The 27,296-nt window shown below is 44.2% G+C and overlaps 1 protein-coding gene across 4 annotated transcripts in view; it reads right to left on the bottom strand.

The window, feature by feature from the left end:
• Positions 1-26,832, bottom strand: part of PCYT1B (phosphate cytidylyltransferase 1B, choline) — a 93,351-nt gene extending 66,519 nt beyond the window's left edge. Inside the window, exon 1 of one of the 4 annotated variants that reach the window (XM_059678575.1) lies at positions 26,766-26,832. In XM_059678575.1, the coding sequence (XP_059534558.1) occupies positions 26,766-26,819 (54 nt within the window). In that variant the 5' untranslated portion in view covers positions 26,820-26,832. Of the gene's footprint in view, positions 1-19,835; positions 20,179-26,765 lie in introns of those variants that run through there. The other 3 variants (XM_059678576.1, XM_059678577.1, XM_059678574.1) reach the window with 3 other exon arrangements.
• Between the last annotated feature and the right edge of the window lie 464 nt (positions 26,833-27,296).

The raw sequence follows: 27,296 nt of genomic DNA, 5'->3' as shown, positions 1-27,296 counted from the left end.
ATTTTTCTTTGTTAAATGGCATTTAAATATATAAAATAAATATCAAAATATGCATCTTTATTTTACTATGGTTGCAAATATAAAAAATTTCTATATGTGACATGGCACCAGAGTTAAGTTAGGGTTTTTCAAAATGCTGACACGCTGAGCTCAAAAGGTTCACCATCACTGGCATAGACAGTTGTTTTCACTCAATATATCATTATTACTTTATCATGTCATTTAAATATTCTTCAGCCTTACCACTTTTTCGACTTAACAGACTATTTTTTGGAGCAGATTCAGGTTCACAGCAAAATGAGAAGAAGATACAGATATTTCCATATAACTCTCACTAATTTTGATAGCTGTAAAAACAGTCCACTGAAAAGAAAAGCCATAATTTATTTAAATATTTATTTGTCGTTTGATATTAAGTTGTTTATGTTTTACTAATATAAATAACGTTCTAAACATAATGCTAAACCTCTGACTACTTCCTTAGGATAGATGCCTAAGAGCTGAATTACTTAGATCAGGGGTGTGAACATTTTAAAGATAAATATTTGAAGAACATTTTAACATATATTGGCAAATTACCTTCTACAAAAGCTGCCATCATTTATAGTCACATTACAATGCATAAAAGCACCTTTCTTGCTGCCATCTCAGTGGCTTTGAGTATTGTTGTTGTCAAATTTATAGACCAAAAAATGGTATCACGCTGTTTCAATATGCATTATTTTGATTACCAGAAAGATTGAACATTTTCCCAATGTTTATGAGTCATTTGTGTTTCCTTCTGAGACTAAGCTGTCCTTTGCTCATTTTTCTATTGTTGAGAACAAGTGTTTTGAAGATTGTTAAAAGCAAAACAATAGCACAGTTAAAAAATTATCTTAAATAGCTTTTTTAAAGTGCAGTTTCCAACTTTACCTAGAGTCCCTTCATAAGAAATTCATTTTTTTAAACCAAGGTGTGAACACCTGCATCTATGTCAGGTGAGCAGTTACTGTCCTCCAGGGATCAGAATTTTTATTAGGTCCTGGGGATACAGACCTTCTTAAAACGCTGACCACCCATAAGTCATAACTCCCTCCTCCCAATGTGGCCACCTTCCAAAGGATTTCAAGTAGCTGGAAGATCTCAGTACTATAAATAACACCACAGTTCATTGATTCTAAAAGCTCCATTTCCCCCCACACTTGAACATCTCTGAGACCTGGGGGAGGGGGGAGCCTTACAAGCAATGCTGTCTTAAAATCAGTGCTGGCAATTTTCTGCTATTTAACACCTCTAAAATGGAAGTTCATCTTATAACTAATGGCATCTTAGATTCATGAAATGCATACATGCTATTAACAATAGAAAAGAATCACCCTTACCTAGAAATAAAACGTTCCAGACCCTAAATCAAGTTTTTCTTCAGCAAAAGGAGTTTGTTTTATAATGAACATCAGTAACAACCTTATATCTTATTCATATCCCATCTCCTTCCCCAAAGGACTTGTGATGACTTCAAAAAAATAAAATTGGAAAACTTAAAATAATAGTTGCAAGATATGGGGGTCAGGGGGTGAAATGAGCACACAGAAAGGCCTCTCCCGGTCCTCTACATTTTGGAAAGGTCGGCTGTAGGCTCCCAGCAGTCAAAGCAAAGAGGAAGAAAAAGTTAATATTGTCCTTAAGCAAAAAACAAAGCAGCTATTAAGGAGAAGCACAGAATCTCCTGAGGCGAATTTTATAGAAATTCCTCCCATGGTGCCTCCATCAGGGGCAGGCGGGGTGATGTGTAGTGATGTGCAGTGATACTCAACAACAAATCAAACAACATACTCAACAACAGCCCTGGATAAAGACAATCCCGTTTGTCATGTTTATCTCGGTAGCGCCCTCCACACAAGGCTGAGCCCCAGAACCAAAAAGCAATTCAGTAAAGCATTTCCACAAGGAGCCAAACATGCAGCTTGAAAATGCAGTTCTCGCCCTCACAGCTAGATCCAAGGGCAAGATTTAGAATACCGAGACCAGGGTTTTCTAATGTGGGATAGGCCGACAATCCGTTAGAGAACAACACTTAGATTTCTTTTTCGTGTTAAAAGAACAAGAAAGGAAGCATTACTACCACCTAATCCTAACACACAGATTCATACTGGTGCCCCATCTCTGTCCACATGAAGTCTATGAGGTGTCCTTAAGGAAGAAGGCAAGATGTAAGACAGAGAAGGCGGGCCTGGGTCCCCTGACATTTTCATTTAGTTTCATTCAGCTTATTGCAATATAATGCAGCTCATCTGGACCTGAATAACTACATTTGTAGATGTCTATCTACTTGTATTATCTACCAAACCAGTACTCACAAGATCAGTGGGCGGCTTAAAACAGTTCCTGCAATGAAATAGGAAAACAAAGATAACACAAGAACAGGCGAACACCAGGAGTGTGTCAGAGATGACCCTTCTTCAACATCATGTATGAGTTCTGCGTCTGTCACAATACCAGGCGTGAAAAAAAATGACAACCTAATCAGAGCTGACAAGAAACCCTGGCTGGGTAGCTCAATTGGTTAGAATGATGTTCCGATATGCCAAGGTGTGGGTTCGATCCCCATATAAGAATCAACCCACGAATGCAGACGTAAGTGGAACAACAAATCAATGTGTGTTTTCTCTCTCTCTCTCTGTGTCCCTCTGTGTCTCTCTCTCAGATCAATAAATTAACAAATAAAAAAGACAGCTGAATTGAAAATTACTACAAAGAAGACTATATTTGAAATACCTGCTACCATTAGCATTACACCTCACCTAGTGCATACATTGGACCTTCAGATGCTAGCTAATCATGGCATGAAACTATTGTAATTACTGTGATACTTAAAAAAAAAAGCACCCTAAACATGAAGACAAGCCTCGATGGTTTTTTCAGCAAGGTTTCAAGACATGTGGTACTCAATCCCATAGTTCGCAAAATACTGTTAGGTGTAATGATAAATGTGTAGAAGCTTTTTTCGAGTCACGCCACCGTAAAACTGGCTGCTCTAATGTGTAGAAAATTTGATGTCAAGCTAAAATGCATTCCTTTGTCAGCAAATATATTTAGAAGACATATAGAAAACATTGCTGAAGATGGGGAGAAACAAGCATTAGGATAAATTATGCAGTGTGGGAGGCTTGCTACACAGTTGGATGGAAGCACAGATATTTCTAACATAGCTTGAGGTAGTTGCTAGATGCTATTTCAATAATAAACCTTCTTTTCTGAGCCACCAAAGAAAAGATATTCCAAAGAAGAAAGATTTTCCAAAGAAAGATGGTCCAAAGAAGACTGACTCTGCAAAATAGTTTCTTTTTCTTTTTTTTTTTTAATATATTTTATTGATTTCCCACAGAGAGAAAGGGAGAGAGACAGAGAGCCAGAAACATCAATCAGCTGCCTCCCGCACATCCACTGGGGATGTGCCCGCAACCAAGGTACATGCCCCTGACCAGAATCGAACCTGGGACCCTCCAGTCCGCAGGCCGACGCTCTATCCACTGAGCCAAACCGGCTCCGGCCAAAATAGTTTCTTGAATAAAAACTACTTTACAGAAACACTGTACATCTAACTACCAGTAAGGTGATTGCTTTGCTCTTGGACCTGGATCCCCCACCTACTTGAGAAATACCTGTCTTCATGACCCTTCTGCTATTGGCTCTCTAAGTGTCACTCCTAGGAGTTCCATCCTGGAAGATTGTAGATTAATTTAACCAGATCTCATCAAGAGATGGGCAAGTGTGGGGAAGGTATATCTATCTATCTATCTATCTATCTATCTATCTATCTATCTATCTATCTATCATCTATCTATCTATCCATCTATCTAGATATAAATATCATTGATTTCAGAGAGGAAGGGAGAGGGAGAGAGAGACAGAAACATCAATATGAGAATCACCCACCGGCTGCCTCCTGCACGCCCCCTATTGAGGACCGAGTCCACAACTGGGGCATGTGCCCTTGACAGAATCGAACCTGGGACCCTTCAGTTTGCAGTCCAACGCTCTATCCACTGAGCCAAACCAGCCAGGGCGGGAAGGTTCTAATAAATAGCTTTAATTACAGCTCTTCTATGTTTCTTCCCTTTACAAACCTGATAGGATGTCTTGGGACCAGCTATTTTCTAGAATTTTCCCTGCAGCAGGAGTATCCTGATCCACTCTTGCTAGCTAACCAATTCCATCCACTTCCTTCTGAGTCTAGAGCAGTGCTTCCCAACCTTTTTTTGGCCACACCCCACCTAAGCATTTCTAAAATCCTGATGCCCCTCCTGTGACATATAATTCTTATTATTTAAAAAGTGAACTCTCTATTCACATGGAGGAAGCCTAAAAGACCATTAACGGGCTTCCAAAGAACATGGCATCCATGAAAGAGAAAAATAAAAGAACGAAAGGACAGCTGAAGTACTGAGGAAGAAATCACTAAGAAATTGTTAAAATAATAATATGAAGTGATATGAAAAAATAGCAAATAAAGTTTCAAAGCATATAATAGAGAACTGAAATACACAAATATGTCACAATATATGTTTATATACTGTATATGAGGCCCCTAGAACCATAAGATGCAAAAAATTCACTATTAATAACTCATTCTCAAATTGCCCCCCTTAAAAATCAAATTGCCCCCCTGTGGGGCATGTGCCTCACGTTGGGAACCACTGGTCTAGACACTGACTTCCAGGCCAGGCCATTGTTAGAAAAAGCCTATAGTCTGGGCACCATGAATTTTAATTCACAGATTACCTGATTAGGGTTTGACTGGTCCTAGAAATAAGGCAAGTTTAGTTCAGGGGCTCACATAAGCTCTCTTTGGGGCTGGATATATTGACCCTTGGAAGGCCTGAGCACATTAAAGCTCTGTTAGTGGCCAAGAGCTTTAATTTTAGGTAGGATCTGACACCATTCCTTAGTGTTCCCTATCAGCTCACTAGAATTGTTTAGAAATGGGAAATCTGTTGTAGAGTGTGCTCTCTCTCAGTTATTGTGGTCAGAAAGTTTGTACTAGAGTGTAACATACATACAGAAACGTGCACATGTCCTCAGTATGTGGCTCAATGAACTTTCACAGGCTAAACACATACAGCAGCCAGATCAAGTAACCAACCACTGCCAACCTCCATCTTGTGCTCCTTCCCCTACCCTGACTCCTAACATCATAGATTAGCTTTGCCTACTTTAAAATATTGTATAGAAATGGAACCATGTAGTGTTTATTCTTTTGTATGTGGCCTACTTCATTCAATATTATGGCTGTGAGAGTCATCCATACTTTTTGCACGTGGGTGTACATTCTTCATTCTCATTGCTGTGTAGCATTACATTGGGTGAATATTGCCGGGAGCCGGTCCATCCTTGCTGTTTCAAGGGACCTGGCATATATGGCATACTGTTCTTAATATGTTTGCTCACCTTCTTGGCACTATGTGTTTTAACCAAGGTCTCCTCTCTGAGAAAGGTTTTCCCCAGGTAGGGATTTTCCCCTGAAGTTAGGGAGGGAATAAAACCCCTCAACTAAGTGCCAGGCCGGTAATTAATCACTTTAACTATGAACAATCATGCTTAAGCTACATAATCTTTACTCCCTGGAATGGAGATAAGAAACACCCTAACCTTTGTAATAGAGATTGATAGGATTGAATCAACTGGTATAAATACAGATGTAACAAGACAGAAAGAGACAGAACTTAGAACACAGAACTTAGGAGACAGAACCTAGGCACAGAACCTACACAGAATGTTCTCTAGAGACAGAAGAACTTCGCTGGAGAGAACATGGCAAAAGATCCTGGACAGAAACTGGCCTCAGAACCTAGCGAGAGAACATGGCAAAAGATCCTGGACTGAACCTGACTACAGAAATTGGCAAGAGAACCTGACTAGAACTTGGTGACTGAACCTGGCTGGAGAACCTGGACAGAACCTGGCAACAGAACCTGGCTGAACCTGGCTGGAGAACCTGGCTGGAGAACCTGGAGAACCTAGCAAGAGAACATGGATACAGAACCTGGCTGGAGATCCTAACCAGAACTTCGCTGGAGATCCTGACCAGAAATTCGCTGGAGATCCTGAACAGAACTTGACTGGAGATCCTGGCTAGAGATCCTGGCTAGGCTGCTGATCAACTGAACGCTGTCTCTGTGTCCTTCCTTCTTCGCCGACGCCGTCCACACCTTTGGGGACCCCTGGACCTGCTGGGGTTGGACCCCGGCAATTAGCTTTGCCTACTTTAAAATATTGTATAGAAATGGAACCATGTAGTGTTTATTCTTTTATAGCTGGCCTACTTCATTCAATATTATGGCTGCGAGAGTCATCCATACTTTTTGCACGTGGGTGTACATTCTTCATTCTCATTGCTGTGTAGCATTACATTGGGTGAATATACCACAATTTATCCATTCTACTTCAGCTAGGCATTTGGATAGTTTCCAGTTTGGGGTTATGAATAATGTTGCTAAGAACATCCTAATATTGATTTCTGTTGGCCATATGTACAAATTTCCTAGGAGTAGAAGCGCTAGATCAAAAATATTTACTTTGAATTTCTAAATTCACTACAAAGAGCCTGGACATCTGACTTGTTTATACTCCTGGTTCTGAAAGCAGAGAATGTGACATGGGAGAGCTGAATACAATGTTTCTCCAAGTGCATCCAAGCACGTCTGGCTCCTGAGCCACCTGGGAGCTTGAGCAGGTGACTCTTTGCTCACTGATGTCAGAGGACTGTGTGTAGTGGAAGCAGGGGGCTGTAGAAGTCAGACAAACCTAATTTTAAATGCCAGCTTTATCAGATTGTATTCAATCTTTATGGAATTACTGAATTCTTGGCTTCCTCGTTTATAACATGAGGAATAGTAATTCCTATTTCACAGGTCTGCAGGCTACTTTAATGAAGTAACACACATCAGGTATTCAGCACAGTCCCCAACAGTTTGCACTATAAATAGTTGTTCCAGCCCGGCTGGCGTGGCTAAGTGGTTGAGCGTCAACCTATGAACCAGGAGGTCATGGTTTGATTCCCAGTCAGGGAACATGCCTGGGTTGTGGGCTCAATCCCCAGTGGGGGGTGTGCAGGAGGCAGTTGATCAATGATTCTCTCTCATCACTGATGTTTCTATCTCTCCCTCTCCCTTCTTCTCTGAAATCAATAATAAAAATATTTTTAAAAAATAAATAGTTGTTCCATTCCTCCATTTGCCCACAGGAAAAAAAGTGAAACCTCTAGCCTTGAACCCAGTATAGAACAATTAACCTTATAACTAAACAATATGGACATAAAATAGATTTTAGTATTATATGACTGTGCCTCCAGTCAATATCAGGCATACTAGAAATGAAGCACAGAAGGCTTTGTGTACCAGGAACAGGCTTCCAACATCATTTGGTTGGCAGTAGGCTGTACACATCGTTCATGATGCTTCTATTAACCTATTATTATTGTTGTTGTTGTTGTTACTTTTCTTAAATGCCAGTTTACATAACCCTCAGCATTCTTTTACATTGATGTCAGGTTCAATTGGCACAGATTACTGAGTGGAGAACAAAAACACCAAGTCAAAGACTTTGGCAGGAGGGAGGAGGTTGTATGAAAATGTACCCCGCTCCATGGGCTGGCCCCGTGTGGCCCTGCACATTATTACACAGGCTCTCGCTACCAGGGCTTGCTGCTTTATTTTCTAATCACTGTGTTTTCAAGTGTGCCTTCAAGATTGTTGAGAGCTAAACTGTCTCTTTATCCCCAAGCAGGGTCAGCTTCCCCAGCCTCCCATACAACCTGGTTCATGCTGGGATAAAGAGGAAGGTAGGAATGTTAAAACAATAATGCTATGGTCTGAGGCCAGCAACGGGTAATCAGATCCTAGCAAGGTAGAGGCTGTTACCTGGGAGATTATTGGAAGAAAATAGGCCTAGCTTGCAAGGACTTAGTTTGTTCCTACCTTCCTTGCTTGCTCCTTTTCATCCTTCCCCTGGTGATCAGACAAAATAAATCTTTGTTTCTGTATTTATTTCACTAAGAGGCATCGAGAAGCTTTGTGTGAGCACCGGTGAAATATGCCAGTTTCAGGACTATGGCCTGACTCACTGCTGGACTTTAACCCCAAGCTTAGATGGATAGCATCAGTTAGAGAAGGCCCCTGTAGTTCAATGCCATACTGCCATGCCTCAAAGAAAACCCAATACAGACATACCTCACTTGATTGCACTTTACTTTATTGCACTCCACAGACGTTGGTTTTTTGTTTGTTTGTTTGTTTTGTTTTGTTACAAATTGAAGGCAAGACCATCCACCAGCCAAAAGATTATAATTGACTTTATTGTGATACTTGCTTTATTGCAGTGGTCTAGAACCAAACCTGCCATATCTCCAAGGTATTTTGAACTTCAGTATTATGAAATGGATAGATTCAGAGGCTAATGCTCATATTAAAAAGAGATTCGACCTAGGTTTCTATGAACAGTAACTAAAGCATTCAACATCTGATTCAGCATACACTCAACCTTTCTGAAGAAGCACCTGAAGAATAAAGCAGAAGACACCAGAGCTGATTTATACAACAGTGTTGTAAAGTTCCAAAGTAGTTTGTGATAATTTGTTATTCACATCTAGCCAACATGTCTTACCATAAGATCATTCAACCTGTTTTTACCCCAAATGGATAAAGGCAACAGGAGATAAGGAGTGGGGTAGCTCTGTGTTTTGATAGGAGCATCAGGTGAAACAGAATACACTATGGTAGACAATGTTTTATGGCTATGGAAGCTACATTCACAGTCATGGAACTGGAAAAGAACATCTATTCAACCCATTGTGGGTGATAGACTTGAGGCTCAGAGAGAAGTGATTTGCTTAAGCCCACACGATAATTCAATGGCAACACTGAGGTTGAAATGAGACTGCAAGCTCCAGCAAGCAGAGTCCAAGCTGAAGCATAGTTGTCTTGCCAGGCCCCAACCCCTTTGCTGTGGGTGAGTCCAGTTCTCCCTGGACCTTCAGATCTGAATTTGCCTTGACCTTGGGGGATGGTGAGGAGTCCCAGACGCCATAAAAGAACAGATCCATTTCATCTGATTACTACCATGTCTCATCAGAAACCACTCAGTCTTTCCACCTTTCCCTACCTTCCCCTAGCCCAGAGGCCTCTAGAGAGGAAATACCCTGGGACTGGACCCAGCTCCCCACCCAGGCTATCCCATAATTATACTTCTGCACCTGCCAAAAGCAAACCACCGTGACTTTCCCTCCACCTTCACAGAGAAAACAGATACTATCAGATAAGAGAGGCTTTCAACTTTCAGTAGCCTTCTATTTATAAATTATTTCTTACCCAAAACACCCTTGCCAGCTTCCTCATCACACAGTGGGAGAGCTGTCTCTTTTCCTGCCTGACGCCAATTCTTCCCCTTGTGCAGTGGAGCCCAACCTCTCCAGCTCTTAGGGGTTATTCCCTTCAACAAACTTCCCCCTCACTTTCACCCTCGCCCACTGGCCCATTCCACTTATACTTACGTGCAAGTTGCTACCATCTTATAAGAACGAGCCAAACCAAAAGTTTTGGTATATTGAATGAATGGAAGGAAAGAAGGATGGAACAAAAGAAGTTAGAAAGGAGGAAAGCTAGCCTCCCTCAACCCTAAGCCCTGATTTAGCCACCTTGGGGGTCCTATACATTCTATATGTTTCCCCCCTCAGTCGACTTCTACTTCCCTGCCTCCTGAAGGCTCCTCAACCTATTGTCGTCTGGCTTCTGCTCCCACAACTTCACTGAATATACCTTTATATTAAATAATAAACATTCATCCTTTTATATTGATGACACTATTGACTTCTTTCTAAATCCAAGGGAGACTTTTTCTTATTATCTCATTTGCTCTGTCTGCTGCATTTGGTTCTTTATTTTAATTTTTATTGAATTTATTAAGGAGACATTGATTAATAGATTTATACAGTTTCAAGTGTACAATTCTATAATACATCATCTGTATATTGCATTGTGTGTTTACCACCCCAAGTCAAGTCTCCTTCTGTCACTATTTATCCCCCTTTTCCCCTCTTCTACCGCCCTCACCCCCCCTTTCCCTCTGGTAATCACCATACTGTTATCTGTGTCTATGAGTTTTTCTTTGCTTAATCTCTTCACCTTTTTTACCCAGCCTCCCAACACCCCTCCACTCTGACAGCTGTCAGTCTGTTCTCTGAGTCTTTTCTATTTTGTTTGTTACTTTACTTTATTCATTAGATACGATTGGACATTCCCTTCATGAAACTTACCCTGCCCTCTCCCCCACCCCGATCTCTCAAATATTTGAGAAATACCTCTCTGTCTTCTTTTCACAATCCTTTCTCTATTGACCCTTTAAATGGTGTTCTCAGGGTTCCATCCTGGAAAGATTCTGGGATAAAGTAGATTAACTTAACCAGATATCATGTAGAGATAGGCAGATATAAGGAGCCTTCTAATAGTTTTAATTACAGCTCTTCTCTGTTCCCCCTGATAGGATGGCTCAGGGTCAGTTATTTTCCAGAATTAGCCTGTAGTAGGATTATCCCGAGGTGCTCTTGCTAACCATTTCTATTCAGTTCCTCTAAGTCCAGAAACTGTCTTGACTCAATTTTGCTCCTATCAATTTCACTACCTCAATTTTCCTTCCCTTCCCTTTCCTCTCCTCCATACCAATGCCTCCAAGATCTACATCTCCAGCTCAGAACTCTCTCTTGAGTTCCAAAGACAAACATTTACTAGACACCACCAAAGGGAAGTCCCCACGGTATCTCTAACAGAACTCTCACAGACTGCTGTCACCTGATGCTCCCATTCCAGTGATGGCACCCACTCACTGGATCCAGAAAATTGAGTCTTCCTTGATACTGTCCCACTCTCAGGCAGCTATCAAATCCTGGGGCTTTTGCCTCCTAATGTCTCTCATATCTATCCAGTTCTCTCCTTCTCTACTGCCACATCCATAACTTCAAACATTCTCATTTAGATTCCTGCAACAGCCTCCTAACTAAAACAGAATAGGATAGCACTGAAAATATGAGTGTGCCTAGCTGGTGTGGCTCAGTGGTTGAGTATCAACCTATGAACCAGGAGGTCATGGGTTCGATTCCTTGTCAGGGAATAAACCTGGGTTGCAGGCTCACTCCCAGTAGGGGGCATGCAGGAGGCAGCCGATCAATGATTCTCATCATTGTCGTTTCTATCACTCCCTCCCTTTCCCTTCCTGTCTGAAATCAATAAAAATGTTTTAAAAAGAAAATATGAGTACAAGATATAAAGTAAAGGAAAGTGGGGGTGTTTTTAGTTATGAGTAAATATATGTGTGTACTGTGAAACATACATATATCATTGTGGCTTCTCAGAGCTCATCCTCCACAGGCCTGGGCAGGTGTCTGAGGGCCCTCTAAGGCAGTGGTTCTCAACCTGTGGGTCGCGACCCCTTTGGCAGTCGAAGGACCCTTTCACAGGGGTCACCTAAGACCATCCTGCATATCAGATGTTTACATTATGATTCATAACAGTAGCAACATTACAGTTATGAAGTAGCAACGAAAATAATTTTATGGTTGGGTCACAACATGAGGAACTGTAGTTAAAGGGCCAAAAGGTTGAGAACCACTGCTCTAAGGCCACGTGTGGCTGCTGCACACTTGAAATTGGCTAGCCTAAATTGAGAGGTGTTGCAAGTATAATGTACACTGGATTTCAGATTTAATATGAAGAAAAGAATATAAAATACCTTTATATTAAATAATAAACGTTAATCCTTTTATATTGATGACATGTTGAAATACTAATATTTTGGATACATCAGGTTAAAGAAGTCAAACTTACAAAAAAAGCTCTCAAGGGATTTCAGCATCCTGGCACGCTTCCACATCCCGAACTACTGCCTTCTGTTCAATGGAAATGATCTTCAAGGTCAGGGGCTATGGATTACTTCTTTCGTTTCTCTCCACAGCACCTGGTGCATTGCTGTACATGGAAGCTGATAACCAACTGGCTAACTGGGTGCCGGGAGCCGGTCCATCCTTGCTGTTTCAAGGGACCTGGCATATATGGCATATGGTTCTTAATATGTTTGCTCACCTTCTTGGCGCTGTGTTTTAACCAAGGTCACCTCTCCGAGAAAGGTTGAATCCCCAGGTAGGGATTTTCCCCTGAAGTTAGGGAGGGAATAAAACCCCTCAACTAAGTGCCAGGCGGGTAATTAATCCCTTTAACTACGAACAATCATGCTTAAACTACATAATCTTTACTCCCTGGAATGGAGATAAGAAACGCCCTAGCCTTTGTAATAGAAATTGACAGGATTAAAATCAACTGGTATAAATACAGATGTAACCAGACAGAGAGAGACAGAACTCAGAACAAGACAGCAAGATACAGAACTCAGAACACAGAATCGAGAACACAGGGCTTGGAAGACAGGACCAAGAGAGACAGAGCCTAGGCACAGAACCTACACAGAACGTTCTCTAGAGACAGAAGAACTTCGCTGGAGAGAGCATGCCGGAGGATCCTGGACCGGGACTGGCCTCGGAGCCTAGAGACAGAGCCTAGCGGGAGAACATGGCAAGGGATCCTGGACTGAACCTGACTACAGAAATTGGCAAGAGAACCTGACTAGAACCCGGTGACTGAACTTGGCTAGAGGTCCTGACTAGGCTGCTGATCAAATGAACGCTATCTCCGTGTCATTCCTTCTTCGCCGACTCCGTCCACACCTTTGGGGACCCCTGGACCTGCTGGGGTTGGACCCCGGCATCTGGCGCCCGAACAGGGACCCCTAGGTAAGCGCCCCACACTCGGGACGGATCGGACTCCACCGTAGGAAGAAGGTGGATAGTCTTCGCCGACTCCGTCCACACCTTTGGGAATCCCTGGAACAGGATTCCCTTAGGTAAGCCCCCCCCCCTTGAAAACCCCCACACTCGGGACGGATAGGACTCCACCAGGGTGCTACAGACCCCCCTATAGAGGATAAGTAGGGTAAGAAGGTGGATAGTACAGAACTTAGATTGAGAAGATGTGCCATACTGAGTCCAAAGAAAGAAGACTCTGTATTGATCTTTAGATTAAGAAGATGTGCCATACTGAGTCTAAAGAAAAAAGACTCTGTATTGATCTTTAGATTAAGAAGATGTGCCATACTGAGTCTAAAGAAAAAAGACTCTGTATTGATCTTTTAACATATGTGCTTGCTAGCAGAGGAATTAAGGTTACTCCCAGTCAGACAGAACGTTTTATGCAAGAAGTATGTCCATGCTTTTCTGAGGAAGGAAAGGTAAATGTAATGGCATGGGAGAAGGTAGGCCCAAGGAGCCTTATCCTTAACCCCACTGCAGCCTTTCTACCCTGGGAAAGTGCAGGATTGGCAAGCTCTCCCTGGGATGATAGATCAGGACTCAGGTAATAGCGGAAAGCGCCAATCCTACTCTTAAAATGGATATAAGAGAGCATTTGAGGTTTTTCTTTTTAATGCTTGCTTTTAAAAAATAAAAAAGGGGGAATTTGCCGGGAGCCGGTCCATCCTTGCTGTTTCAAGGGACCTGGCATATATGGCATATGGTTCTTAATATGTTTGCTCACCTTCTTGGCGCTGTGTTTTAACCAAGGTCACCTCTCCGAGAAAGGTTGAATCCCCAGGTAGGGATTTTCCCCTGAAGTTAGGGAGGGAATAAAACCCCTCAACTAAGTGCCAGGCGGGTAATTAATCCCTTTAACTACGAACAATCATGCTTAAACTACATAATCTTTACTCCCTGGAATGGAGATAAGAAACGCCCTAGCCTTTGTAATAGAAATTGACAGGATTAAAATCAACTGGTATAAATACAGATGTAACCAGACAGAGAGAGACAGAACTCAGAACAAGACAGCAAGACACAGAATTCAGAACACAGAATCGAGAACACAGGGCTTGGAAGACAGGACCAAGAGAGACAGAGCCTAGGCACAGAACCTACACAGAACGTTCTCTAGAGACAGAAGAACTTCGCTGGAGAGAGCATGCCGGAGGATCCTGGACCGGGACTGGCCTCGGAGCCTAGAGACAGAGCCTAGCGGGAGAACATGGCAAGGGATCCTGGACTGAACCTGACTACAGAAATTGGCAAGAGAACCTGACTAGAACCCGGTGACTGAACTTGGCTAGAGGTCCTGGCTAGGCTGCTGATCAACTGAACGCTATCTCCGTGTCATTCCTTCTTCGCCGACTCCGTCCACACCTTTGGGGACCCCTGGACCTGCTGGGGTTGGACCCCGGCAACTGGGGATCCTGTTGGTGGGGGACTGAGTTTTCTCTCAGTTATCATCCAAAGCTCTGCATCACTAAATACTTTAATTCCCCACCCCCTGCCTGAATGAGGATACACGCACCCTGTTCATTTCCATATGATCAGACACCAAAATAAAACAAAGAACCTGCCTATCTTCTTACATTTGATTTTGATTCATTTGTTCCATAAGGAGTTCAGCATTCAGCAAATGGTGGGTTGGAGGGGTAGTGAAAGAACACATTTAAAATGGAAGAAACGAATTCATTGATTCCATGCCTGACTATGATCAACCTGCAAGAAATGAATGTTGCATTTGAACTGGGAGCAGCAGAAAAATGTCTAATAATAACTTTGGGCAGAATTCCAGAAGATCACAGAAAATGCCCAAGGAAGCCCATGTTTGTTTACTTTCACTAACACAGCACATTAAGTGCCCGCTTTTAAAATGCATGCTGCTCTAAGTGCCTACATAGATGGTGAGACCTAGTAAAGGAAGCCACTGATGTCTCTGGAAATCCAGCATCTTTTGGTGCTCCAGCTGGTGAGCATCCTATCTCTCAGCTGACATAATGCACCTTCTGCAAGACAGCAGTCTTTTGGCCCTGCTCCCCTTTGAAGTAAAGCCTGAAATGAACTCCTGCTAAAGTGGCATATTGAACCAGCCCAATTTTATTTCCCAGGCCTTCTCAGTTGATTCGTGGCACATCCATCTTCATGGAAGTGACTACTGCAGGCTAGAATTACAACTTCCTTCTGATAGCAGAATGTACTCCTACAAGAACTTGAGCAAGGTTGTTAACCAAATCCTTCAGCAGACAGCTTTCAGGGTGGCTGGGCCTTGTTAGAAAGGGTTAGTGGAACACCTGCTGGGCCCACAGGATTTGTCTAGGCAAAATCTGAAGGTTGAGGACATAAGAGGACACAGTCCTTGCCCACAGGGAGTCCTCATCCCTCAGGAGTTGGGTCTACAAGGAGGGCTGTTACATCATAGCCCGAGGCTACTCAGTGTCTCTTCTTGACAGTCAAAGTTTTGAGTCACCTTGCATCATGTTCAAGCAAGAAAATAACAAATAACAGAAATCGAATCCAAGATCAAGAATAAACACTGTAGTAATGGAAAGAAGAAACATCTCAAACCCATGCAGCATAGTAAAGTAGCCAGTGCAGTAAGATTACATTCCTAAAATATCAGCTCTATCTTAAAGCCTAGGTCATGTTCTGTTCTTTCTTAATTTCTTGTTAATATTTTTAAAATATTATTTTTTCTTTATTCTTATTGTTGACACTATTACAGATGTCCCCATCCCCCCCCCTTTGCCTGCCTCTACCCTGCCCCCGCCCTCCCTTCTGGCCATCACTGTTGTCTGTGCCTAATTTCTTTATCAGTGTTAATTCTACTTACTCCTCTCCTTTCTTATGCTTTTTCCCAACGAAAAATAAGGCAGGGTGGAAAGACTACAGGTATACCTTTCAGAAAAAAAATTTCCCCTTGAACATGATTCCACCGTATCCTCAATATCCCTATCAATTTGCTTCTTACAAGGATCTAAAATATAGATTGCTTTTAAATCCTATTTAGGTATGCCAACTTCCTGTTGCATTTCCTTAAATAACTATGCCAGGCTGTGTATTAGAGACCAGAGATACAGTGATGACAAGACAGGTTTCTAGTCAACATCCCTCTGGCAAACTTTGACTCGCTCTCAAGGAGTTCACTACTCTCCTTTCTGTCCCCACTGCACCCGGTAACACAACTCTTAGCACGCTGTGCCCTTATCAACCTGTATGGAAACTATCTGTTTATGTTTCAGTCTCTTCTCGAATCTCTAGATCACAAAGTACTTGAGGACTCAGAGCTTAGCATGTAGTGGGGGCTCAATCAATGAGGGCTGAGTTCAACTGGATCACAAAAGACAACCTTCACTGTAAATAATATAGAGGCAAACACATGTAGACACGAACACTGTACACACCTTCTCTAGTGCCATGCTAAATAGAGAGCCCAATTCATGACCCAAAAAAAGGCATTTTACACAATTGCTGAGATTTATTTTATTTTTTTAAATATATATTTTATTGATTTTTTTACAGAGAGGAAGAGAGACAGAGAGTTAGAAACATCAATGAGAGAGAAACATCAATCAGCTGCCTCCTGCACACCCCCCACTGGGGATGTGCCCGCAACCAAGGTACATGCCCCTGGCTGGAATCGAACCTGGGACCTTTCAGTCCGCAGGCCGACGCTCTATCCACTGAGCCAAACCAGTTAGGGGCAAATTGTTGAGATTTAAATAAAATCTGTATTTACAGACAATAACGTTGGGTGACATAAGTTCACATTCTGGAACTTGTAGTAAAGCTGTATAGCCCTTATATACTCAGAAATTTCCTTTTCCATTATTCCCAAGTAAAATTAGAGTTTGGGGAGCCAGTGTGTGCATCAGCTAATACAGTGACAACCACTCTGCCCTAGCCAGTTTGGCTCAGTGGATAGAGCATCGGCCGGAGAACTGAAAGGCCCCGGGTTTGATTCTGGTCAAAGACACATGCCTTGGTTGCAGGCTCGATCCCTGGCCCTGGTCGGGGCCCGTGCAGGAGGCAACCAATCGACGTGCCTCTCTCACATCGAAGTTCCTCTCTGTGTGTGTCTCCCCTTCCCTTCCACTCTCTCTAAAAATCAATGGAAAAAAAAATGTCTTTGGGTGAAGATTAACCAAAAAAAAAAAAATGTTTAAAAAAAAGCACATAACAACCACTTTCGTAATTGCTACTTTAAAAAAAATGTTTTATTATTGAGTCCTGTTTTCTCTAAACGGTATGAATTCAAGTTTGGTGACAAGTGGGAGAAGGAGACTGTCTTCTGCAGGCGAATCTCTCAAGTCTTTCATGCACTTTCCAAAGTTACGCAGCAGCCACACCTTGCCGCCACTGTGGCGGCAGGGGTCCATGTGTAATTTTGGACAAATGTGCTTGGGTGCTGGGAAAAACCCAGAATTTATATAATTTGAAATGTGAAGATATCAGCAAAGCTAAAGATCAACAGAAACTACTAAAACCTTCCAGAGAAATGCAAGTTTAGCATTTTCACTTGCCATTCATTCTCTTCAGGAGCAAACTTTGTTATTAAGTAGTTCACACGTGCCTGCATCCTTAAAGTAAAATTCTTAGCAAAGGAAAGTTGGGCTCTGAAGTGTGAATCAAAATTTATATACCCCTACAGTGATCAAAGTTTGCTGATCAGAGAAAAGGCGCTTCGAAGAATTGAGTGCAGTGGTTTACAAGTTGGTTGCAGTCCCTATTTAAACAGAGCCCGTTTTCAGCAGATCATGATAATGATGGACAACATAGAACATTTTTATCAAAAGTAGAAGAAAGCAGCCCTAGCTGGTTTGGGTCAGTGGATAGAGCATCGGCCTGCAGACCAAAGGGTCCCTGGTTTGAATCCGGTCAAGGGCCTGTACCTCGGTTGCAGGCCCCTCCCCGGCCAGGGCCCTAGTAGGGGCTTGTGCAAGAGGCAACCAATTGATGTGTTTCTCTCACATCAATATTTCTTTGTCTTTCCCTCTCTCTCTCTCTCTCTTCCATTCTCTCTAAAAATCAATGGACAAATATACACGGGTGAGGATTAAAAGAAAAAAACAGAACAAAGCAGTCACTTTAACAGTGGAACTGTTGTATATTCTTCACACACACACACACACACACACACACACACACACACTTTAAGCCAGAACTGCCAAAAAGATGGGAAGGGGATGTTTCTCACCTAAGAGTATGTTGCGGGGGGAGGGGGGGGATCTTCCACTTTGCAGGGGTAGAGCTCTGGGTTCAAATCCCAGATCTACCCCTTTGAAGCAATGTGACTTTGGGGAAGTCACTTACCCTCTCTGAACCTCAGTTTCTTCATTTCTAAAGCAGCAGGGAGATGGAAGTATAACATTGCCAGCTTTGCATGATTCTTGGGAGTTAACTCCAGGCTGAGCTGTTACAAGTGAAAGTGAAAAGTACTTGAACTTGCTTCCTTCCCTTGATTTCCTCTGCCCACCCTCACGGGCAGAAGCAAGCAAGGGAAAGAATCGCTAAAAGGCAAAAAGGGAAGGAAAAGAAGTTGGCACAAGAGACTCAACCGATACACAAACTGGAACTGTATGCTGCCTTTCTCTCACCTACCCTTTACCTACCTGTCAGCAAGTCTGATGCAAATTGGAACATTGGGTTTAACTTTTAAAAACATTTTGGGTGACACGTTTTTAGTGGTCAGTTTTTTCTATGCTAAAACATGAGATATTTAGTAGCTCAAAGGAAGTCCTTATTGGGATGGTTTGTATCTTTTGAGAACATAGGTAAAACGTTTATGTATGACATTCAATAAGTGGCTTAAAGTGCTGGGGAGCAGTTAATATCAAATTGCCTTAACAAAATATATTTTTGAAAAAACAGAAGCACAGTGAACAAAAGCCCACGGGGCTCTATATAACTTCCTTTGTTTTCATGCATTAGGAAGTTGTCCTAAGCCTGCCTTTGAATCCTTATGAACCCTTATGAAGAAATAACAGTTTCATGATGGGCTGGCTTTGGAATCTGTGAGCCCTCGTTGGGGTAGTTCACGGAAAATACTACATCACAAAATCCTTAAAAAACAATAAAAAAAAAACCCTCTTCCCAGGGTCAAACTCCACAGCCAATCAAAATATTGCACCCTTTAACTTGAGGGAAATGCTAGAGAGAAAATATAGCTCTAAACAGTGTATGGCTTGGATCTGAGGGTTCAAAGAGAAGTCTCCCCAAGTTCCACAAGACTCCAGGCCACCGAAAACCCGCTACCCATTTGTTCTTTTTGATTCAGTTAATGAGAAGGAAGGAAGCTCTAAGTGCCCCATTTGCACTTATTAAAGGCATGCAGCCCCTTGCTAAGTAAATGCAGCTCCCCCAGGTTCCCATACCTGAAAAGAAACCCTGACAGCAGACCCGGAAATGCTTGCAATTCATTTAAGATACACGTTATTTCTAAATACATCATCGGAGGGACTCTTTTGCTCAGTTATTTTGACATTTTCAAGCAAATGGGGAAGTTTGCTTCCATGTCGTTTTCATTTTTACCAAACTGGCATTAGGCACCAACATTAGTTGAAGACCGAATCATTCCTTACCTAGGACTGAGAACTTAACGGACTCGTCCCAAGCTTTGCGAAAAGAATACCATTTTGTAAATTGCACTGTGGCTTTTTTTTTTTTTTATCTTCAGACGAGAACACACTTAAAAGGAAAAAGGCCATTCCCTCCTCCCAAGCACAAAAACACAGCAGAGCCCAAGCAGCCCATTTCCTACCCAGCCGGTACAAAAATGCTTTGTAAGCGGAGAGCAGCGCCGGGTAGAGAAGCTAAATATAAACAGCTGAGAAGGATTAGGCGGTAGCTCCATTCTCATTTACATGAAAATCCTCAGCATCTTTTTCCTCGCTGGCTGCAGGCGCATAAGGAATTCTTTTGTGCCATAGCCACGCATACATTTGCATCCTTTGTCTTTACTTACCAGTCGAGGCTGTGGGCATGTGTGCTCTATTTCCTCCATGGTTTCTGAGGGAGGCTCATTGGAAAGGGATTTTGGGATACCTGTTTCTGACTCAGCATCAGTGGTAAGTACTGGCATGGCCAGTGACTGCTCCCTCCAAGCTCTACACCCCGTCAGTCTCCTCCCAGGCAGAGAATGTTTTCTTTCTCAGGTATTTTTCTCTTCCTTACCCATCCCCCTTCTTCATCACTTCTTTCTGTCTATCCTGGGGGGAGTAAAGAGGTTACCCCCCACCCCCGCCCCTTTCGTTCTGGGAGAAGCCGAGAGGCAAGGCCTCAGTTTATCACTAGAACAAGCAGATGGCACTGGAGCTGCGGTGCGGGATACAGTACCCTATTTGCATGGAGCGCGCTGATTGGCTACTGTCATCATAGTACCACTCCGCTAGGGAGCGGCCGCGCCCATTGGTGGCCTGCCGTGCCCACGGGGCCGAACTTGCCGCTTTTGTTTTTTTTTTTCTTTAATTCAGTTGCAAAGGTCTCAGTCCACTGGGGAAAGGGACCCGGGCTGCATTACCCAGATAAGATAAAAAACGCTTCCGGAGGCGGGGACAGGATGCCCCAAGAAAGAACACTGTAGACCTCTGCTAAAAAAGAACCATGTCCCTGGCGCGTTTGACGTGGTCCAGTCAGAAATTTGCCCAACAGGAGTCACTTTGAAGACAAAGCCACTTTTGAGCCCAAACTCCCTGTGCCCGCAATTGTCTGCTAACCCCGGATGGCTTCTCAGGGCATTTATTGTGAGCACCTGAGTGTTCACCCCTTGACTGCAACAAGAGCAGGACAGATCCCCTGAGGCCTGGCTTGCCTCCTGGAGCCTAGCCCTTGCGGGGGGGGGGGGGGGGGGGCGGTGAGGGGGCGACTTTGAAGGAGGTAAATTGTTTTTCAATAACTTGCCTTTTACCCCTGACTGCTCTCTCCAATTGCTTCCTCCCTCAGCCATACTCCCCCTGGTCCCCTATTCTGTTTCCTCAGTAAAGTTGCTGTTGTTTGCCTTTCCATACATTGTTCCACATGCTCATTTCCTCTGCTCCACCTCCTAAGCACCCAGCTCTCAGCAAATGCTCATGGCAATCACACAAACATCCCAGATGGGGTGTCAAAGAGGAAGTGACAATGTCTGAATCAGTCAGGAATACCCCCCTATTTTAAGAGGGGCATACACTCAAAAAAAAAACTTATGAAGGTATTCATTCTTGTGAAATATTGCACTTTTAATAATATTAATAAAAGTCATGGTAATTGCTAGCATTTTTAAGCACAGGCACAGTGCTAAGTACTTTACCTAGATCTTGTTTAATCTTCATAAGAACCCAAAGGAGTTGATCCTATTATCCCCATTTTACAGGTGAAGAAATTGCAATTTAGAGTAATTGCTCAGGGCCTCAAACTCATAAGCAATAGAGCTGGAATTGAAAGGATGGGGTGTGGGCCAGGGATGCAGCAGGTATAGAAAGAGCACCTAGATAGGAGTCCTCTTAAGGTAAGTCCCTGGGCTTCTAGATCTTTCATTGTAATGTATAGCAGTGGTTTTCATCCAAGTGTGGTCCAGGACCAGCAGCACCAACATCAGCATCACGTGGAAACTTGTTAGAAATGCAAATGATTCCCCCCCCTTGAAGACTTGATTCAGTAGCTCTGGGGAGGGGCCAGGATTCACACTCTAACAAGTTCCTACCTGATACTAATGCTGCAGATCCTGGGACCATCCATACTTTGAGAACCAGTAGTCCAAAGGATGAGATAAAAATACCTGCTTTCCCTTCCTCACAGAATTTGGGAGATCAAATAAGATATCATGTGAAAGCACTCTGTACATTAGAATGTGCTATACCAGTGGTCGGCAAACCGCGGCTCAGGAGCCATATGCGGCTCTTTGGTCCCTTGAGTGTGGCTCTTCCACAAAATACCACGTGCGGGCGCGCGTGTACAGTGCGATTGAAACTTCGTGGCCCATGCGCAGAAGTCGGTTTTCGGCCTCATCGAGTCTATTTTGAAGAAGTGGCGCTAGAAGAAGTGGGGGGTATCGGCAGGTCAGCTGACCCAGCGCAGACAGCCCCGGGATACGCAGCGCGGGGGTAGGGGGGTGGGGGGTGGGGGGTGGGGGGGGACGATTCATGCAGGAGTTGAGTGAGCCAGTCAGTCAGCAGTCTCATTGTGCCGTGGTTAGTGCTAGTCGTGTCCACAAATGGCGGGCGGGTGACAAAAGTACCTACTCAAAGCATAAAGCTACCTGTGTTTTTCCAACCAGCTGCAAATCCTACAGGTATTTTTGTCATTGACTTAAGAATTGTAATTATTTTGTGTTGGTAGCTTTATTATTATAAAATGAAACATTTTTTTAGGTGCCCTGTTTGACTTGGCTACAAAGAAGCAGCAAATACCTATATAGTTTAAGTTTAAAAAATTTGGCTCTCAAAAGAAATTTCAATCATTGTACTGTTGATATTTGGCTCTGTTGACTAATGAGTTTGCCGACCACTATGCTATACTAATGTAAGGGATCGTTATTTTTTTACTAGTGGCCCAGTGCACGAAATTTGTGCACATTAAAAGGGGATTAATTAGAGGAAATACTTTAATATTGCTATTTGCCCTTTCTCTATAATAGAAGAGTCAGAGATGAAAGAAAATTAGGAAAATGTATATGGAAATCTTCCTCCTGTCAGAGTCTGGGGCGTACCATGGGACCCAGAGTCAAGTCCCCACCCACTTACATGCACCTCGAAATCATGAGAGACCCAAACCTGGCCAGCCTCACCACCATTGGGCTAGATCCAGACCTTGTAAAGCCCCGCTGGGCGGGGTCACAGCCTCAGGTCCCCCGTGAAGCTGCGCCAGGCGGGGGACATGGCCTGAGGTCCCCTATCGAGCCCCACCGGGTGAGGGGTGCAACCATAGGTCCCCCGGCCTGGCACTGGGAGGGGGCGCTCAGCCTCAGGTCCCCCATCAATCCCCTCCGGGAGCAGGGTGCAGCCTCAGGTCCCTCATCAAGCCCCACTGAGTCGGGGGGGCATGGCCTGAGGTCCCCCGGCCCAGCACCGGGGTAGGAGGCACACCTTGAGGGCCCCCGTCAATCCCCGCCGGGTGGGGGGTGCAGCCTGAGGTCCCCTGTCAAGCCCCATCAGGCAGGGGGCATGGCCTCAGGTCGCCCAGCCCGGTACCAGGGTAGGGGCACATCCTGAGGTCTCCCATCAAGCCCCACTTGACATCACTTGACATCTCAGTTATTACCAACTAGAGGCCCAGTGCACAAATTTGTGCATGGGTGGGGTCTGGCCAGCCCGGCCCCAATCAGGGTGGATCCAGGCTAGGCCTGTCGGGAGGAGGAGATGGTGGGTGATTGGCCAGCGGACCCCACCTCCAATTGGGGTTGGGGAGCCGATTGGGGGTGGGCTTGGCCATGGGGAAGGGCTGTGGGTGGTTGGCCAGCTGACCTTGCCCCTGATTGGGGTGGGGGGGCTGTTCCGGGGTGGGGCCAGGTGAGGGGAAGGGCTGCAGGAAGTTGGCCAGCTGGCCCCACCCCTTACTGGGGTGGGGGGCAATCAGGGGCAGGGCCAGCCAGGAGGAGGGGCTGCAGGCAGATCAGGGTTGTGGGGGCCCATTGGGGGTGGGGCTTGCCAGGGGGAGGGGCCACAGGAGGTTGGCCAGCTGGCTCCACCCCCTGATCAGGCCAGTTCACTGGCGACAGTGGGCGTCATGGCAACTGGTCATTCTGGTCGTTGTGGTTCCGGTCATTACAGCATTACAGTCGCTGGCTTTTTATATATATACTAGGGGCCCGGTGCACGAAATTCGTGCACTGGGTGTGTGTGGGGGGGAGTGTCCCTCAGCCCAGCCTGCCCCCTCTCACATACTGGGAGCCCTCAGGCGTTGACCCCCATCACCCTCCAATCGCAGGATCGGCCCCTTGCCCAGGCCTGACGCCTCTGGCCTAGGCGTCCGGCCCGGGCAGCGGGGACCCGCAGCTGCAGCGGCCCCACGATCGTGGGCTTCGCTTTAGGCCCAGGCAAGGGACCCCTAGCTCCTGGGACTGCCAGCTTCGACCGTGCCCAGCTCCCATCGCTGGCTCCACCCCTACTTCCTGCTATCACTGGCCAGGGCGGAAAAGGCACCTGATTCTCCGATCATGGCTGGGGGGCAGGGCAAAGGCGGCCCTGGGGCCGCCTTTGCCCTGCCCCCCAGCTCTTAGCTCCCCCCTGGGTTTCCGATCACTGTCAGTGGCAGGGGGCTTCTTCCTGCTTTCCCTTTCGCCTCCCTGCATTGTGCCTACATATGCAAATTAACCGCCATCTTGTTGGCAGTTAACTGCCAATCTTAGTTGGCAGTTAATTTGCATATAGCCCTGATTAGCCAATGAAAAGGGTAGCTCGTACGCCAATTACCATTTTTCTCTTTTATTAGTGTTGATAGATGCTTGAGAAAATGCCAATGATGCAAGAATTCCAGTGACACTTGGGTCATCTGAAAAGAGGTCTTCCCGCCCACTTCCTCCCTCCTCATCCTCCCCATTTCCATCAAATCAAGACGCTGCCTCTGCCTAGGATGAGTATCTTCATTGTGTCACCCAAGTCAGACCCTTACCTACCAGTGCCATTATGTTAAATACAAGTCACACTTGACACATATTCAGCCTAAGTCCTTGAACCTCACAATTTAGACTTGTCTTCTGTCTTGAGGGTCAACTTTGTAACTACTACCAATTCCATTCCTATTCCATCCAGCCTTGTCTTGGCTTCCTCTTACCTCTCACCCCACAGGCCAGAGGTTGAATCTCAGTATGTCTCACAGTCCTAATGTGCAGAAATAGACACTTTCAGGCACTTCTCTTAGAGGGTTCCTTACCACTCACTCCAGGGACAGAGTCTTGACTGCTATTGCAACCCTAAATGTCTTTTGTGTGTGTGTGTGTATGTGTGTGTGTGTGTGTGTGCCCTTGATTTGAATCGAACCCAGGACCCTTCAGTCCGAAGGCCAATGCTCTATCCACTGAGCCAAACCAGCTGGAGCTAAACATCTTAATAATACCTACATGGGTTATTTTAACTTGGGGACTTCATAATGCTATTAAGATGATTAGTTGAGAATGGTCAGTTAATTTCACACAATGGAATTAAATATTCCATAACCCAGGGGTTATGTGGGGGGAAGGGATTGTTCAAATCCTGAGGATGGTAATAGTTACACAGGTATTAACATTGCTAAAAACTCCATAGGGCACATTTGTCAGTACACACTAACAATATATTTTTATTGATTTCAGAGAGGAAGGGAGGGAGGGAGAGGTAGAAACATCAGTGATGACGGAGAATCATTGATTGGATGCCTCATGCATGTCCCCCACTGGGGATTGAGCCCACAACCCAGGCATGCGCCCTTGACCAGACTCAAACCTGGGTTGCAGGCTCGATCCCCAGTAGGGGGCGTGCAGGAGGCAGCTGACCAATGATTCTCTCTACCCCTCTCCATTCCTCTCTGAAATCAATAAAAATATGTAAAAAAAAAAAGTTGTCAAAAATATTTCCAAAGATCTGCAGGGAAGAGCTAAAAGAATCTCTTCGCAGCAGAGGCTGTCTGAACCCTAACCCATCCCCTCGGGCCTTATCATTGTGGTGAACTGGCCCACTGCCAACTGTCAGCACCTGCATCTCTCTGGCTGAGGGCTTTCTTTGGCCATGGGAAATACCTGCCCCCTTCACCCATTCACCCACAGCACCACTGAGGCAGATCCGACCCCTTCCCTCCCCCAAGAGCTCTCAACCAATGATTTACAGGAGTGAATGTACAAAAACCCAAGTCCTCTACATGACTCCAGAGTTCCCCAGTGGCATTAATTTCCACTCACCATGGTGGTAGCCGGCTTGACTAGCTCACTCATCCACTCTCCTGAGGGTGTTTCCTGGCCTGACTTCCCAAATCAACTACTTGAACTTGAATCCTTGTCTCAGCATCAGCTTCTGGGGGATCTCCAACTAAGGCCCTACTTCAGCATCTCATCACAAAGTTGGTTTTTTGTGTGTTTTTTTTTAAATATATTTTTTATTGATTTCTTACAGAGAGGAAGGGAGAGGGATAGAGAGTTAGAAACATCGATGAGAGAGAAACATCGATCAGCTGCCTCCTGCACCTCTCCTACTGGGGATATGCCCGCAACCCAGGCACATGCCCTTGACCGGAATCGAACCCGGGACCCTCTAGTCCGCAGGCTGACGCTCTATCCACTGAGCCAAACCGGTCAGGGCACGTTATAGTATTTTCTATATGAAATAACTACTAGGCCATCATCTGTGGGTTGGACTCTTCAAGATTTTATTTCTTTTTATTGTTGACACTCTTTTTTTAAAAAATATATTTTATTGATTTTTTACAGAGAGAAAGGGAAAGAGATAGAGAGTTAGAAACATCGATCAGCTGCCTCCTGCACAATCCCTATTGGGGATTGTGCCTGCAACCAAGGTACATGCCCTTGACCGGAATCGAACCTGGGACCCTTGAGTCCCCAGGCCGACGCTCTATCCATTGAGCCAAACCAGTTAGGGCCACAAAGTTTTAATATGATCTGTTGCTTACGATGAAATACCTTTCATATCATTACATGTGAATGAAAATGAGTCAAAACCTGGTATATGAAAGTCTATTTTTCAGTAGGCATTACATTGAAGCCTTTTCCTCTTTAAAAATACCCTTCCTTTTTATTTTTTCAATTTTTAATCTAGTCATCCTGCTAGAAATTGTATAACCATTGTATAAAAATGTTAGGTCAAGTATACTGAAAATTTTCAGTGGTTTAGCTAGTTTGTATGCCCCTACACATATTACACAGCTCTTAATATTATCAAAGCCACATGTAAAGTATCCTTCCTTCCAAGTCCTCCCCCCCTCCACTCCTCACCGTTACTTTAGGCATCACTCTTTCCTTCATATCTCCTTTTTCTTCTTTACTCATTGTTCTTCACTGCCCCAGGTTGACCACAGAAGACTTCATCAAAAAGAAAGAGACTAGAGAAATGCAAGGTGAAGTTGACCAAGGAATTCTAGGTTACCTGGGAACCATTATTACCTGCTATGGAATTTTACTTTCATGGTTCTAATTTGAGGCACTTCTCCATGTGGCTCATGGTTTGGGCCTAAAACCTGACATAAGCCAAAAAACAAAAATTCCACTATACTAAGTAATGAAACCCCTGCATAAATCATTTTCATCCACTCTGGGAAAATGATGGTAATTTTTTTTCATTGTAAAGCATTTCACCCCTCACTTGGTGCCTTCATACATTGAATTATATCATAATAGCACTCTGAGATTGACAACTATTAATCGTGAAAAATTTCAAATGAGTAAGTAGATTTAGAGAGGTTAAGTGACATGAGCAAGGTCACACAGTAAATGACAGAAGTATCATTTGAATCCAGGTCTCTTGAA

Source organism: Myotis daubentonii, chromosome X (assembly GCF_963259705.1).
Source record: "Myotis daubentonii chromosome X, mMyoDau2.1, whole genome shotgun sequence".
Taxonomy (NCBI): Eukaryota; Metazoa; Chordata; class Mammalia; order Chiroptera; family Vespertilionidae; genus Myotis; species Myotis daubentonii.
This window is presented reverse-complemented; position numbering and strand designations above follow the sequence as displayed.